The sequence below is a fragment of the Muscardinus avellanarius genome, assembly GCF_963383645.1.
Source record: "Muscardinus avellanarius genome assembly, chromosome: X".
Lineage (NCBI taxonomy): Eukaryota > Metazoa > Chordata > Mammalia > Rodentia > Gliridae > Muscardinus > Muscardinus avellanarius.
Window position 1 is genome coordinate 87,348,507 of NC_137792.1, and position 17,603 is coordinate 87,366,109.

General features: G+C 37.1%; 1 protein-coding gene and 1 pseudogene across 2 annotated transcripts in view; one reads left to right on the top strand and one right to left on the bottom strand.

Annotated features, from left to right (window-relative positions):
- Positions 1-1,376: 1,376 nt before the first annotated feature.
- Positions 1,377-17,603, bottom strand: part of IL13RA1 (interleukin 13 receptor subunit alpha 1) — a gene marked incomplete at both ends in the record, with an annotated part of 73,077 nt that continues 56,850 nt past the window's right edge. The window contains one exon of the mRNA XM_080718402.1: positions 1,377-1,469. Within this exon, the coding sequence (XP_080574528.1) occupies positions 1,377-1,469 (93 nt within the window). The remainder of the gene's footprint in view (positions 1,470-17,603) is intronic.
- On the top strand, positions 5,420-15,295 carry LOC308279418 (large ribosomal subunit protein eL21-like; annotated as a pseudogene). Its single transcript has 2 exons — positions 5,420-5,476; positions 14,825-15,295. The product of its transcript is annotated as a large ribosomal subunit protein eL21-like (transcript).

The following is a 17,603-nucleotide window of genomic DNA, read 5'->3' on the forward strand; positions in this document are numbered from 1 at the left end:
AGAAAGAAAAGAAACATATAACTATTCTTTTTTTCTCAAGCAAACAGCCAAGTTTTAAGTGAAAATAATATCTCATCTCAGTATAGAAAATGCATAAACAGCAAATGCTAAAAAACCTCAAACAGTTGCAGATTCACACAGAAGTTATAAAATATATCAGAATTGTTCACTGTTTCTCAGTCTACTCATACTTTACCTGAGATGCAATTAACTCCCTGCTCCTCTACGTGTTCTGAGCAGATTTAAATCCTCATTTCCAATGAATATCAAAAGACTACAAGGAAGCGAATGAGGGAGAAGGCAAAGGAGAAACTGAAAAGTCTCGGAAATGACTGGTATAAGATAAACTGGCAAGAAATGAGGAGCTCCAACTATATTGTAAACATGTTGGGGTGATCCCTCATACCTGGGGACAGGCACATAGTCAATACTTGATTTAAGTAGCAGAGGTGAAGACAAAACACATCATTAGAGACTTCTTGGATAAAATTCTAATACACAATGAGTCATGTGCAATGGACTGGAATGGTCTTGGTCAAGAAACTGCCTCTGGCCAGACATAGTGGCACATGGTTGTAATCCCAGTATTTGGAAGGTTGAAACAAGAGGATCCTGGGTTTGAGGCCAGCCTCAGCAATTTAGAAAGGCCCCGGGCAATTTAGCAAAATGCCATTTCAAAATACAAGATAAAATAGGTCTAGGGGTATGGCTCAGAGGTAGAACACCCCTGGGTCCAAACCCCAGTACCTGCCCCCCTCCCCTACAAAGGGAGAAGCCTCTGTTTTTTCTGTAGTTCTCACTGTCATGACCAATGCCTATTTTGGAGGCATTCAAAGCAGAGGAAAATGCTATGGAAGGGGTTGATGATTACAGACTTTTAATAGCCACAAACATGACTAAATAGGATCTCAAACAATAGATACCAGACTGAATCAATTTTGTTACCTATTATCTGCAAGTCAAGTTCAACTTTAGCATTTAAAGCCAAAATGAGTTCCCTCACAAATAAAATTTCTTGCTATCATTTAACACAAAAAAACACGAAGCAAGCACAGGGTCCTTAGGAATTGTCACAACTCTTAACAAGATTAATTCAACTGTTATCCCCACTTTTTGCTTTGTTCCCTAGTTGGTGGCCTTTACCAAGGATAACTGCCTTTATAATTCAATGAGCATGACTCCACTCTCTTCTCCAAAGGTCCCATTATTTTTAGTTTTTCAGTGCACAACACATAATGATCCGTAGCTCTTATGAGCTACCTGGTTTTAAGGGAGCCAGTAGTTTCAATTTCCATGTAGCAATTCCCCAGATAATGAATGGAGAAGGTGTTGGATCTTCAGAAGGTCACACTGAAGGTGAAATTAAATTATTGCCATCACTGCGAGGCTTTCTTTAGGTTTTCAATCAGCACTACTGAGTCCGTTTCTTCTTTGGATTGCTTTTCATAGATGTCATACTTCTTCCAATGCTACAGGGAGAAAAAATACAGGATGAATTTTCTAGACAATGTTCTTTCTCTGAGTATTTATGACCAATGTTTATTTTTAGGTTTTCATGCATGGAATCATGAGTGGAATATTTTCCTGGTTTTGGTTTTTGTCATTTGACCTAAGAATATTCATCTATTTGAACAATTAATGAAACAAAACAATCAAGAATTATTGTTGAAGATAGGAAAAGCATGGAATTGTTACATGATATTCAATGGCTGTCTCAAAAGATAAACAAACTTGGACATTTCCAAAACTGGAAACAGTCTTTTCAAGATGAGTAAAAGGGTGGCATGCTTTTCTTCTTCTTTCTTTCTTTTTTGTGGTCCTGGGGATTGAATTTAGGGGCATTATACCTCTGAGATTCACTGCCAGCTCTATATTATTTTTTACTTTGAAGCAAGATCTCACTAAGTTGCTGATGCTGGCCTTGAACCTGTGATCCTCCTTTCTCAGCCTCACAAGTACTGGGATTATAGGCATATACTACCATACCTGGCAATGTGAGATGCTTTACTTTAACTGCTTCACTGGGACCTTTATTTTACCTTTGTTTTCTTACCACTCAAAATTGACCATTGCTCTAGAAATAAAATAGGCTTTAAAATCAATGAACATCTATATGAATGGCAAATATATAGGATTCCCTTAAAGTCATAGTGTAGTTAAAACTTTTGAAAAGCTCTTTATTTCTTTCCAGATTTATCTAACATCTTTTGCTAGACTGCGGCATTATGTATAAAGCAACCTCATCTTGAACCCAATTCAAGCATGTCTCTTAGGGTGAAAGCCAATATCCTGGTATTTGCCTTATTTCCTTGTAACTCTCAAGAAAGGGTAAAATCTGAGTTCAGTTCTTTCATCTATAAAATAAAGTTGTTAGACTAAACCAGGGATGGCCAAACTATGGTCCACAGACCAATCTGGCTAGCTGCCTACTTTTGTCAGTAAGTTTTATTGGCATATGCCCACTGGTTTCCATATTGCCTATAGCTACTTTCATACTACAATGACAGAGTTGAGCTGTAAAAGAAACTGAACGGCTTGCAAAGCCCAAAATATTTACTCTCTGGCCCTTTACAGAAAAATCTTGCCAACCCCTACACTAGGTTATGTCTAAGATCCTTTTCTATTGACATTCTATGATTATTTAAGCTTAGGGAAAGAAAAACAAGAGCAACTTGGACAGCCTCAGATCATGCTCTTAGAGATGGCCTGGGTAAGTTAGGCATAGCCAATCTTAGAGAGTATTTAAACATGGCTTAAAACACCCAAATTGTTCTAAATAAATTATTTACTTCTAACACATCTAGTAGGGTGGCTAAAGTTAAAAATACTGACAATAAAAAATACTGGCCAGGTGTCGTGGCATGTGCTTACAATCCCAGTACTTAGGAGGCTGAGATAAGAGGATCTGGGTTTGCGGCCAGGCTCTGCTACTTAAGTGAGACACTCTGCAACTTCGTGAGACTCTGTTTTAAAATAAAGAATAAAAAATCGGGCTGGGGTATAGCTCAGAGGTAGAATGACACTGGGTTCAATCCCCAGGACCACAAAAACCCTGACAATTTCAAGGGCCAGTGAAGATGAAACATAACTAGATCTCTCACATATTGTTGGTGGAAATGGAAAATCATAGAGTGACTTGGGAAAAGTCTAATAGTTTCTTATAAAACTAAACATACACTTGCCACATGACCCAGAAATCTCATTCTTAGGCATTTATCCAGAAGAAATGAAAACATGTATTCTACATGAGTGTTGATGGCAGTTTTCTTTTCAATATAGCCCCAAAAAATGTATCCCCAGTCCTATTTTTCTGAAACAGGGTTTCACTAATTTGCTGAGAGCCTCTCCAAGTTGCTGAAGCTGGCTGTGATCCTCCTGTCTCAGCCTTCCAAGTACTGGGATTATAGGTGTACAGCATCACTTATGCTAAGTGAAGACAGCCTCAAAAAACTATGGATTGCATGATTCCACTTAAATGACATTCTGGAAAAGGCAAAATTTTAGAGACAGAGAACAAATCATTGTTTTCAAGTGTCTAGGGTGAGAGAAGAAGTTGATTGTAAAGAGGCATGAGAAGTTTTGAGGGATGATGGAAATATTTTATATTTTGGAGTGGAGGTGATGAAATTGCATATGTTTGCTACAACTCTTAATTACTTAAAAAGAGTAAATTTTATTGTTTTTAAATTACATGTCAACCAAACTGTTTTTAATGGGAAATGCACAGAAGAAATTTTTGAAAAAAATTATCTTATTCAATAAATGGCACTGGAACAATTGTCCTTTAAGCATTAAAAAACAAAGTTAAATGCGACCTCATAGACTACACAAATAAATATCTGATGAACTAAGGACCTAAATGTCTGAAACAAAATCAAGTACTACTAAAATATATAGGAAGCTGGTCATGGTGACACACACTTGTAATCCTAGTACTTAGGAGGATCATGGGTTTACAGTCAGGCTCAGCAACTTAGTGAGGCTGTTTCAAAATAAAAAAATAGGGCTGGGGGTGTAGATCAGAGGTAGAATGAACCTGGGTTCAATCCCCAGTACCATACACAAAAAAGAATACACACACACACACACACACACACACACATGAACAACTATATAAATCTAAAGTGGGAAAGACATTCTACACACAAAAATTAAAAAGTTTACTGCAAACATGAATACTTTCTTGTATACCATTAATCATCCTAAAAAGTCAAAAAATGGATGACAAGCTAAATGACTAAAATCTGACATATAAAAAACTTTATAAATCACCAAAAATGATGAATACCACAGGAAAAAAGGACAAGGAACAAGAGCTTTATAAAATAATTAAAGCCAATGAATTTATGAAAAATATAAATCTTGATATGTAAAAATAAGATGCCTTTTTCTCATCTATCAACTTGACAGTAGTTTGTAGAATTAGATGATACCATGTTGACAGAAATGTGCCCAAAGAACCATTTAGATAGACTACTGGCAGGTGTATAAATTGGTATAACTTAGTTGTAATTTCTGATTCTTGTAAAAAATTTAATTTTGCCTATTTCAGTGTTCCTGAATCTCAATATGAAAATGCATACACTATATAGGTAAGGTGGGTGTTTTATTTTACAGAATATATTTCATATTTTTATATATTTGTAAGATAGATCAACCTCCTTTCCTTTAACCTCTGTAAAGTATTTCAATGCATGAATGTGCTAAAACTCATTTAACTGGTATCCTTACTGAATATTTATCTTGTACAATCTATTAAAATGAGGATTTGTCTATAAGTCAAAGATTTAAAAACAGTACTGGGGAACTGGGGGTGTAGCTCAATGGTAAAGTATGTGTAAGGCCTTGGGTTCCATCCCGATACCCCCAACTTGACATATATGATAAAACAAAGCTACAAAAACATTTTAGGTCAAAGTCATATAAAACAAGTGGCAGGGAGGTGGATGGCTTTGACCCATGCCCTGTAGAGAAAGTTGGTTGTGAAAGCATAGTTTCGAATCTCTCCAAATACCACCATTATAAAAACTCAGACAGGAAAAATAAGTAGGGCAAGTAAGAAAGCAAAACCAAAATTCACTGACACAATCTACATCTAAATTGGACAAAAACAATTCCCCCACCTTGAACCACCAAATAAGAGTGGATGGCCAGGCATTGTGTCACACACCTGTAATCTCAGTATTTGGGCTGAGACAAGATGATCACAGGTTTAAGGCCAGCCTCAACAATGTAGCGAGGCTTTGAACAACCAGGTAAGACCCTGTTTCAAAATAACAATAAAAAGAATCAGAAGTATAGCTCAGAGGTAGAAGGTCCCTCGGTTAAATCCCTAGTAAGAGAAAAAAGGAATGGGTAGGGACAAACTTGAGTAGATACAGGACCAAAATAGTACCAGCTGTGGAAGAGAAAAATCAACATGGCATTTGAGAGGTCTGAGAACTTGAAAGGAATTCAGCTAATTTGTGAACATGAGGTGAGAATGAAGGGGGTTTGCCCTTTCAAACAGTGGTTGAGTATAAAGAATCCATGGTTAGACTAGGAATGGCCTAACCTCTCTATGAACTCTCAAAACGAATCACTCAAGACAGGTGTCAAAGCACATGCCTATAACCCCAGTACTTGGGAGGCTGAGACAGGAGAAGCTCAGGTTCAAAGGCAGCTTCTTCAACTTAGTGAGAGCCTCATTAACTTGGAGAGACCCTGGTTCAAAATATAAAAGTAAAAAGGGCCAGGGAGGGAGTGTAGCTCAGAGGGAAAACACTCCTGAGTTCAATTTCCAGTACCAAAAACAAAGAAACAAGGAAACATATATAAAAACAAACAAAAACTAATCACCCAAACCTCCCTTGCAAGACAAAGCTCCAAGTCAAAACCAGTGGGATTAGAATCCATATTGGCCTGGACAGGGATACAAGAAACAAAAAAGAATCCCGAATAAATGCAGAAGTAAAAACAGAGGGAAAAAAAAGAAAAGAAAGGATGGAGAGAGGGAGGGGAGAGGGGAAAAAGGAAAAAGGAAATAAATATTAGAGGAGATAGTCATTCACGGCAAGATTTCAGAAAGCAATTCATCAAAATGTTGAAAAATTCTCAAAAACAATACAGGATGAAGCTCTATAGTCATGAAATCAGAAAAAAAAATCTATAAAAAGCCTACATCTAAAAGTTCAGCAAGTAGTTTCATGTAAAACTGAGCAAGAGATTAATATCCTTATAGAATTAAAACTCACCAGAAATGTCCAAAAATTAATTAAAAACTACAATAAACATTTCAAGTCTAGCTGAACTATATTAATAAATTGACATGATGTGAAAAATGTAAATATCATAGAAAAATATATAAAATGTCAGAAAAAGAAAATGTCAGAAAAAGAACAACTCAGAAATGATATGAGAAAATTCAGGAAATAATTAGAAGTAAATGGAAACTATTTATTTTCAGAAATGGAGAGTAAGCTGGAAGAAATATGGGGAAATCAACATATCAAATAATTAGGCAACACTTAAAAATAAAAGATGTATGGGACAGGAATTAGGTAAGGACTAATTGGGTGATGTGTGCATGTATACCTCCGGCATTTTGTACTCTATTAAAATGTATGACTACAATGCACCAATAAAAAGTTAAAAAATAAATAAAAACAAAATTATTTTGTAAAAACTAAAAGATGTAAAGTAGCATAATTTAAATTTAGAAGACATGAAAATTATTCAAGAGGATGTGACAAATATAGAAAGCAGGTAAAGTGAACAAAAATGAGAATAGGTTGAATAGACCTTATCTGAAACAGAAGGGACCACATGTGGTTTGAATTGAGATTTTTTTCATATTTGCATATGTATATAATGAGAAATCTTGGGGATGGGAACTAATTCTAAAAACCAAGTTCATTTATGTTCTTATGTACAGAGCCTGAAGGATAATTTTATACAACACTTTAAATAATCATGAGCATAAAACAAAGCTTCATGGTGTGGAATTTTCCACTTGTGGCACCATGGTCTTCAGAACACTTCAGATTTCAATGGAATGTTCTGGCCTTTGGATTTTCAGATTAGATGTGCTCAACATGTACCTCAAAAATCAACCCAGAATGATCAACAACACCAAGATATAGTCTGGCAAATTACTGAATTTTGAAGAAATAAAAACCTTGACAACCAGGGAAAACAAAATACAGAAAGAAAATTGTGTCATCAGATATCTTAGATATTTTATGCCAGAAGAAAATGGACAACACGTTTAAGATACACAAGGCCAAGTATGTGATTTTATTCCTTGCCAAAGTTACTTTAAATTATACCTGGTGGCACACATCTATAATTCCAGTACTTGGGAGGGTGAGGTAGGTTTAAGGTTTAAGGCTATATAGGTTTAAGGCTAGCCTCAGCAACTTAGTGGGACCCTCAACAATTTAGTGACATTGTTTCAAAATAAAAATAAAATAAGGCTGGGGGGTGAATCTTGGAAGTAGAATGCCCCTGGGTTCAATCTCCCATACCCAAACAAACTTCTTTCAATTAGAAACACACCAAACTCCATCAACATGTAAATAATTCAGGAAATGCTGGCCCCAATGAAATTCTTCCTGAGAAAATATTAAAAGATGCAAACAAGGTGGTTGTGGTGGCATATACTTGTAATCCCTGTACTTAGGAGGATAAAACAGGAGGATTGAAGGTTCCTGTCCAGCTTCAGCAACTTAGTGAGAGCCTTAGGAACTCAGCAACACTCTGTTTCAAAATAAAAAAAATAAAATGGGGCTGGGGGTGTAGATAGGAGGTAGAATGCCCATGGGTTCAATTTCCAGTACCACACGCAAAAAATAGGAGCTTCAAACAACCAAAATGACAGGAGATATATCAACATAAATACCAGTAGTGAGCATTAAGAACATAACCACACATAGGAGAATAAATGAGGGCTCCATATGAGAATATTTAAGTAAATATGGATCCTGCTATGCTCTATAATAGCAGTGAAACCTTGAGCATGTTACACCTATCATTTGGGTTCCTCACTTTCTGCAACTGTACAATAGAGATAATATATACCTACTTCAGGATGGAGACAGATGAATGAGGAAAATGCTTAAAGTTTCAGAAATTATGAACTACAGTTATTATTACTGTTACTGTTATTATCTCATTTATGAGTACATGTCTATTTGTTTATTTTTGCTGTTCTTATAATGTTAAATATAGTCACATCTAGGTGACAGGAATAAGAGTGATTTTAAGTTAGGCATGATAGCACATTCTTGTAACCCCAGTACTTGGGAAGCTGAGACAGGTAGATTGTAGGTTTTAGGCCAACCTCAGCAACTTAGTGAGGCTGTCCACAACTTAGCAAGATCCTGCTTCAAAATAAAAGAATAAAATAGGGCTGGGGTTATAGATCAGAGGTAGAATGCCCCTGAGTTCAAGCCCCAGTACTGCATATACACAAAAGAGTGCTTTTATTTTTGATTATCTGAAGTTATAATTTAAATACATGATTATTTTATAAGAAAATATTAATATTTAAAAATGACTCCTGAAATATGTTTTGGTTTCTGATCATAGACCCAATATTTGGCTGTGTTGGACCAAAAAAAAAAAACAATTTGTTTCAATAATATGAACACTGAAGCAGAAACGACCTCTAAGAATACATTAATCTTTTTAAATATCTTTTTTCATTCCTAAAACTTGAATTTTTCTCATTTTTTACCATTTATCCGCACTGTGGCCTTCCCCTGAGCACTGTATTGGATATGTCCTTGTAATATAAAAAGAAAAAAAGTAAAATCCAGGTACAGTGGTGCACAGCTACAATCCTAGTACTTGGGAGGCTAAGACAGGAGGATCAAAGGTTTGAAGCCAGCCTCAGCAATTTAGCAAGTACCTGTTTCCAAATAAAAAATAAAAAGGGCTAGGGGAATGACCTTGAGTTCAATTCCAAATACCCACCAAAAAAGAAACAATTACAAAGGCTCTGGCATAGTATTCAATTTTATGAGTTACATATCAGTCTAATTTTAAAATCACTTGTAGATAAATCAATCCACAAAATTGCCAGTCTGCAATTCTATCCTTATACTACCAATTTTTAAATATAAGGTCACCAACAATAGAATAATGGCCAAAGAGAAAAAATATCATAGGTGAAAAAATAAGTGTTTATGAGACTAATTAAATTGGCTTTTGTTAATAATCTGAGCCTAGAAAAATAGTGTCTTTATATGGAGTTTGTTTGTCTGTTTGTTTGTAATACTGTAGATAGAACCCAGGGGCATTCTACCTTCAAGTTAGACCCCCAAGCACTTTATTGTTGTTTTGTGTGTGTGTGTTTTGAAACAGGGTTTTACTTGGTTGTTGAGAGTTTCACTAAGTTGTTGAGGCTGGTCTTGAAACAGGGATCCTCCTGTCTCAGCCTCTCAAGTACTGGGATTACAGGTATGCACTACCAGGCCTGGATTTTATATGGGTTTCTTACATTGCAAAGAAATAAATTTAGTAGTATAATGGAATATCACATATGAATTTAACATTATTTTCAAGATTTGGTTACAATACTTTTAAGTGCATTGTCTACAGAAGTGAAGTGGGTTTTATGCACCTTAAGCACCAGGTAAAAACACTGGTCTTCTGCATATGAATGAACCTATTTCATAGGAAGTTCTACAACATGAATTGGAGAGTCCCATACCTAAAGAGCATTGTTGCTTCAAAAAGAAAAAAGTTGAATGTGGTGCCTAGGTATCTAATTAAATACCATTTTAGGTGGCTATGGCTATTAATCCATTCCTCCCTTTAAAATTGATAAACAAGGAAAGAAATAAACTTCTATTCTGCCTAACAGGAATTGAATTTTGCACCAACCAAAGAGCTCAGAATAATTGAAAGCAGTATTTTATAGAAAATACCAGCTTATAAGTGAAGTGATAGAATGAGCCAGGCATGGTGATACATGCTGGTAATCCCAGTTACTCAACATGCTGAGGCTGGTGGATTAAAGGTTTGAGGCCAACCCAGACAAAAGAAAACATACAAATAAAAAGGGTTGGGAGTATAGCTCCTGATTTCAATCCCTAGTATCTCTCACACACACACTAAATAAATAAAGTATAGAATGAGAAAACTGCCATTTTACAATCCCTAAAGAAATTATTCGAGCAAAAATATTCATGATGTGAAAAGCCAGCTACAGTGGTGCATGCCTGTAATCCTAGTACTTAGGAGACTGAGATAGCAGCACTGCAGGTTTGAGGCCAGCCTCAGCAACTTAGTAATACTCTATTTCAAAATAGAAAATAAAAAAGGCTGGGAGTGGACCCTGGAGGTAGAATACTCCTGGGTTCAATCTCCAGTTTTTCTTTTTTTTTTTATTAAAGGTATTAGCTGAAGGGCTGAGAGGGTGCTAGCATAATACCACACTGAGTATCTCCAATGACAAGGAGAGAAATAAGGGCAGATAAAAGGAGGAAACATACTGTGATCACCTCAAATACAGTGGCCAATCATAGCCTCACATGGTGGGACAACTGGTTGCTATATGTCCACAGACAATTGATACAGTTGAAAATCTTGAATATGGGCTAATAGATATTAAGAAATCAATACTTTTTTTTTGGTGGTACTGGGGTTCCTAGAAACCCTTCTACCTCCGGGCTACACTCCCAGACCTATTTTTATATTTTTATTTGGAAACAGGGTCTCTTAAGCCAGCGCGGCTGGCTTTGAGCCTGCAGCGATCCTCCTGTCTCCGCCTCCCAAGTGCGGGGATTACAAGCGTGCGCCACCACGCTCAGCTATGAATTAATACTTTTTAAAACTACAGTAATGCTAGTTTAGGTATGGGGAAGGAAAATACTCTTAGTGTTTAAAGACATATACTCAAATAAAATTTTCAAAAATATTTGGAAGTTAAAAGGCTGCTTTCTGCTCAGGAATGTAAAACTGGCACAGTGCTAAAAATATAATTGGTTTCCAAGAAGTAGGGAGAAGAACAGATTTTTTTTTATGGATAAAAGAAGTGGAGATAGAAGTAATTCACTCTGCAGTCCCCTGCCCTCACCCAAAATATGGCCAGCTACCAGGCGTGGTGGTACACGACTGTAATCCCAGCATTCAGGAGGCTGAGACCAGAGGATTACAGTTCACGGACAGCCTCAGCTACTTAGGCCCTTTACAACTCAGTGAGACCCTGTTTCAAAAATTAAAAGACTGAAAAGTAGGGCTGGGGATGTAGTGAGGAGGTACAATGCCCCTGGGTTCCATCCCCAGTACAGCAAAAAAATATATATATATATAGCCAGCAGCCCTATGAGTCACAAGGAAAAAGTAAATAGAGAGAAATGCAGTTGGCCAAAAAGTTACTATGGTGATGAGCAAAACATCATAAAAATATTAGCAATCCTAAGCACACCCCTACTGATGACTTCATTTGTGGCTACCTCTAAGTAAGATTTTTTAAGAAGCACTATTAAAGGCAGGCATAGTAGCATACTCCTGTGATCTCAGTACTTGGGAGGATGAGACAGGAGAATCTCAGGTTCAAGGCAAGCCTCAGCAATTTATCAAGGCCTTCTGCAACTTAGTGAGACTTTGTTTCAAACTAAGAAATAAAATAGGGCTGAGGATGTAGCTTGGAGGTAGAATGTCCCTGGGTTCAATCCCAGTACCACAGAAAGGAAAGGAAAAGAAAAAAGAAAAAAAAAAAGAAAAGAAAAGAAAAGAAAAGAAGCACCACTGATGGTATAGTATGGAAGTAAAGAGTGTTTTTGTTTTTTTTGTTTGTTTTTTGTGGTTGTAGGGATTAAACCCAGAAGCATTCTACCTCCAAGCTACACTCTTAGCCCTATTTTATTTTTAATTTGGAAACAGGGCCTTGCTAAATTGATGAAAGTCTTGATAAATTGCTGAATCTGTCCTCAAACCTGTGATCTTCCTGTCTAAGCTTCCCAAGTACTGTGATTAGTCTTATGGCACCATGCTCAGGCTAAGAAGGTTTTTTTTTTTTCAGTACTGGGGATGGAACCCAGGGACATTCTACCTCTGAGATATACCCCCAGCCCTATTTTTAGTCATTTTATTTTTTGAAACAGGGTCTCACTGTGTTGCAAAGGGCCTCGCTAAGTAGCTGAGGCTGTCTAGGAACTACAATCCTCTGGTCTCCGCCTCCTGAATGCTGGGAATATAAGGGTGTGCCACCACACCTGGCCTCTAAGTATTTTGAAAGGACATAAATAGGCGAGTATGATGGTGCACACCTGTAATACTAGTGATTGCAGGTTTGAGGGCAGCCTCAGAAACTTAGCATGACCCTCATTAACCCAGCAAGATCCTGTTCCAAAATAAAAATAAAATTAGGCTAGAGGTGTAGCTCAGAAGTAGAATGCCCCTGAGTTCAATTCCCAGTGTCTGTCTGTCTGTCTGTCTGTCTGTCTGTCTGTTTCTCTCTGTCTCTCTGTCTCTCTCTCTCTCTCTCTCTCTCTCTCTCACACACACACACACACACACACACACACACACACACACACACACACGTAGGGAAACAATTCATACTTTTGGGATCCCTGGTTCTAGTCCGAGTTCTCTAGTTACCTCTATATATGACAGTCTTTTAGAAAGTCCTCTTTGGCCTTAAAACTACCAATTCACAAAGTGAAGAAGTTGGATGAGAACTTAGAGTTTTACAGACTTATGATTAAAGGGAAGTAACTAAACGTGTAAACGTACATCTCATCAGATGACCTCTAGTGCCATGTTTGCTCTAATATAACTTGGTGATCACAGAAATAAAAGGTGTCTTTGCTGCATATGTAGTTCAATTTGCAAAGATTGTTGTCATGTAAATAAAGCAGATTATTCATTTAGTTAAAACTAGACATAGCCGGGCGTGGTGGCGCACGCTTGTAATCCCTGTGCTTGGGGGCAGAGACAGGAGGATCGCGCAGGTTCGGAGCCGGCCTCGCTGGCTTAAGAGACCCTGTTTCCAAATAAAAAAATATAAAATAGGTCTGGGAGTGTAGCCCGAAGGTAGGAGGGCTTCCAGGAACCCCAGTAACACCCCCCCACAAAAAAGAAAAAAACTGGACATAAAAATGTTCTTTTCCCTTTTTCTATGTCTGGCATTTTTATTATACTTTTAGTTTTAAAGAATGGATTTTACTTAATGGTCTGCAACTACCATGAACAAAAACATCCAGGTTTTCAGTAGTCCATCTTGTCAGTATATTTGCCTCACTGAATTACAGGATTGTCTGACTCATCGGGACAAAAACAACATATTATGTTCTAGATGGCAAATTGAAAAACGCAATTTTCCAATTTCTGAAAAGGATAATTGATCTAATTTTGTTGTCAATGTTAATATCATTCACTCTATCACCAAGACTCAAAAACTTGAAATTCTTTTATTTTGTCTACCTTTCATTATCTGTAGAGAGCCACCAAGCCATTATGAGTTCCCTTTAATAATGTCTCTTACATTAATCTCTGCTGCTACCACCTAAATTCAAGTCCCTATTATCTCTCAGGTCCAGATGACTATAATATTCTCTTTCCTTGCTCATGATGTGTACAGAGATTCTTTTATTATAAAACTAATATATGCTCTTAGAGGCAATTTGGAAATCACAGAATTGCAGACAGAGAATATTATCAGTTACCGACAGTCCCTTGGCCTAGAGATGATCATTTATTCTGAGCCATTTCTTTCTACTCAATGTTCTATGTATACATTAATACATTTGTATAAAAATTACAAATACACCAAATGATGTGTGTACATATAAATATATCACTTTGAATCTTACCATTTTGTATCATTATACTGCACCAATAAAGCTCTAAGAATTAGGGCTGTAATATAGGTTTATAATCTGTTTCTTACAAGATTTTTAAGTCATTAAATGCTTTAAAACTTAACTTTTAAAAACAAATTCTTGAGCCAAATGTGGTAGTGCCCACCTGTAATCCCAGTAACTCAGGAGGCTGAGACAGAAGGATCACAGACTCTAGTAAGACTCTCATCAACCTAGTGAGACATTGTTGCAAAAAATTTTTTTAAATAGGGCTAAGGGTATAGCTCAGACTAGAATGTCCCTGGGTTTAGAACCCAGTAAAACACACACACACACACACACACACACACACACACACATAAACAAACACAACTAAATTGATGTTTCATTGATTTCTAATTTATCATGTTAGAAAACAAATGATGTGTGGGTATGATGGCACATACTCAGTACTTGGCAGGCTGAGTCAAAATTACAAGATCAAGGCCAGTTGTGGCAACTTAGTGAGCATCTGTTTCAAAATTTAAAAAATATTGCTGGGACTGTAACAGCTCAGAGGTAGAATGCCTCTGCCTTCAATAGGGATTTTTACTTTTTGTTTTGAAACAGGGTCTCATCAGGACTAGCTGGTCTTGAACGTATGATCCTTCTGTATTACAAATTTAAAAAATTTAAGAAATAAAAAGGGCTGGGGTTAGCTTAGAGGTAGAGCATATACGGTTTGAATCCCCAGTGACAAAAAAAAGAAAGCAAGAGAGCAAATGCTGTTAAGGTGTGGTGTCTCATGCCTGTAATCCTAGCTACTTGGGAGGATGAGGCAGCAGGATCACAAGTTCAAGGCCAGGAGGGGAAGTTAAAAAGATAATGTCTCCAAATAAGAAATAAAATAGTCTGGGACATAGTTTAGTGGTAGAGCATCTGTGAAGCATTTGCCAGGCCCTGGATTTGATCTCCAATACCACAAAAAGAAAAGAAAAAAAAAAGAAAACAGTGGATTTCACCACCATCTTCCAGTAATTCGCCAAAATGAGGAAACCAAAGGGAAGAGGAGAGGAACCCAGCACATGTTCTCTAGGCCTTTTAGAAAACATGGAGTTGTTCCTTTGACCACATATATGTGAATCTACAAGAGGGTGATGTTGTAGACAATAAGGGAATGGGTACTGTTCAAAAAGGAATGCCTCGCACATGTTACCATGGCAAAGCTGGAAGAGTCTATAATGTCACCCAGCATGCTGTTGGCACTGTAGTAAACAAGCAACTCAAGGACAAGATTCTTGCTATTGATTCTTGCATATTGAGCATATTAAGCACTCTAAGAGTCGAGACACCTTCCTGCAGCAGGTGAAATGAAATGATCAGAAGAAGAAGGAAGCCAAAGAGAAAGGCACGGGGTTCAACTGAAGTGCCAACCTGCTCCACCCAGAAAAGCACACTTTGTGAGAACCAATGGAAAGGAGACTGAGCTGCTGGAACCTATTTCCCAGGAATTCATGGCATAATAGGTATAAAAACAATAAATAACGTCCCCTGGGCTATAAAAATGGTGTTAATGAGTAGAAGCATGGTGTTTTCTCCCCTAAAGAAATAGTTAAAGATTTTTTAAGTGTGTCATGTATTAGCCTACTTACATTAATATTATTATTGCTGATTAGCTTATTGTGCATCAAGTGTACTCAATAGGTTAGAAAATGGCCAAACATAATTTATGAAATATTTATACTGGTTTGAAGATGGTCTAAATCACCATGGGGAAAATATGTATAAAAATAAGTGGAAGGTCAAATGTTATAAAACAAGAAAAAATCAGTTTCTCAAATATATTGTAAATAGCTAGATTTTTTTTTGGTGGTACTGGGGTTCCTGGAAGCCCTTCTACCTCTGGGCTACACTCCCAGACCTATTTTTATATTTTTGAAACAGGGTCTCTTACGCCAGAGCGGCTGGCTTCGAACCTGTGCGATCCTCCTGTCTCCGCCTCCCAAGTGCAGGGATTACAAGCGTGCGCCACCACGCCCAGCCCAATAGCTAGGTTTTTAAGGATCCAGAATTTGCCTCTGAATCCTACTACTTAACAGCATTCTTTTTTTTTAACAAGTTAGTTACTTGTTCTGAATTACTTTAACCATTAATGGAGCAGGGCTCAGAAAACAAATGTGTAAAAACATCCATCTTTGTCCTATAATATGTTACTATAGAACTCAGTAATTTGTACATAATAGCTTATCTTTCATAGCTTTGGAGATTGGGAAGCCTAAGGTCAAGATGCTGGCATGTTTGGTGTCTCAAGCCTGGTTCCCACTGCTAAGAGATGTGTTGCTGTATTCTCATCTGCCCAAAGAGGATGGGGGTGCAACTAGGTAGGAATAGGCTAGTTGCTCCAGCTCATTTGTAAAGGATTCACTAAGGTGTAGGGCCCAGGTCCTCTTCCAAGACTTCTCTTAAGGCCCTGTATCCTGTGAGGATTGAGTTTCACATGAATTTTGAGAGGGAAAAAGAGCATGGGTAGTGTTATTAGGTTTAGCTGAAATGGAAACTGGCTTCTCATTTAACCCATCTGTGTGCATTTTATCTCATTTTAAATAAACATCTCTATCCTTGGAAAAAAAGAAAAGAAAACAATGCATTTACCATCCTTATGCCATTGTCAGATTATTCTCTTATATAAATTCTATTCCTAAAAGTATAATGAAAGAATTAAAGATTCTTGTTACATTTTACCACATTGCCCTCCAGAAAGGTTGAGAATTCCTAATCTGAAAATTCAAACTCTGAAATGTTCTGAAACTGAATCTTTTTGAGCAATGACATGGCACTTAAGAAATTTTCAATTATAGATTATATAGATTCTAGATTTTAGATTAGGGATAAACAACCAGTAAAGTTTATGCAAAAATCCAAAATCTATACAATGCTGAAATCTGAGACACTTCTGCATTTAAGCATTTCAGATAAGAGATACTCAATTTATATACTCTTTTCCAGGCTCAGACACACTGCATACAAGTGCCACTTCTCCATCTACTTGTTAAAACTTGTTATTACTCTTTTTTAAAATCAGGATAGAAACATCTATCTTTCAATGCTTTGGCCAACATGTCTTAGATATACTAGTAAATCCAAACATGTTCATACAGATCATGAGTAATAAGTCTCCATCCTGCTATGAAGAGTAGAAACCACAATGGGCACTGGGAATGGTAAGGCCTGAGATGAATTGGATATAGCACTTGGCCTACCTAAGATTCCAAATGGAAAGACTCTAAATACATCATACTGACCAAATAAAACATGTAATGGGGCAATTCAGGCCTAGGTCACCAGCTTGCTTTCAAGCAATTACCTCCTCTCTCTAATCTGTTACCTCCAGACTGTTGTCAGAGTGATATTCCTAGTTCGGTATGATGGTGCCACACGCCTGTAATGCCAGTATTTGGGAGGCTGAGACAGAAGGATCACAGATTCAAGACCAGCCTCAGCAACTTACTTAGTGAGGCTCTCTGCAACTTAGTGAGACCCTATCTCAAGATAAAAATAAATACAATAGGGTTGAGAGGTAGAAGATCTCTGGATTCAATCTTAAATACATACATACATACATGCATACATACATACATACATACATATTCCTAATACCTTCTTATAGCAACTTATTCATAAGTGATCCCAAATCTTCTTCTCAGAACTCCCCTATCCCAACTTGTGTTATATGAACCTCTTAGGAGACTGTGAGGTTGCTGAAGAGGCAATGAAGTAAAATGCCTTTCCTGACAGCCTCCCAGCCTCCATGCCTTTCTTCCCTAGCCAAAT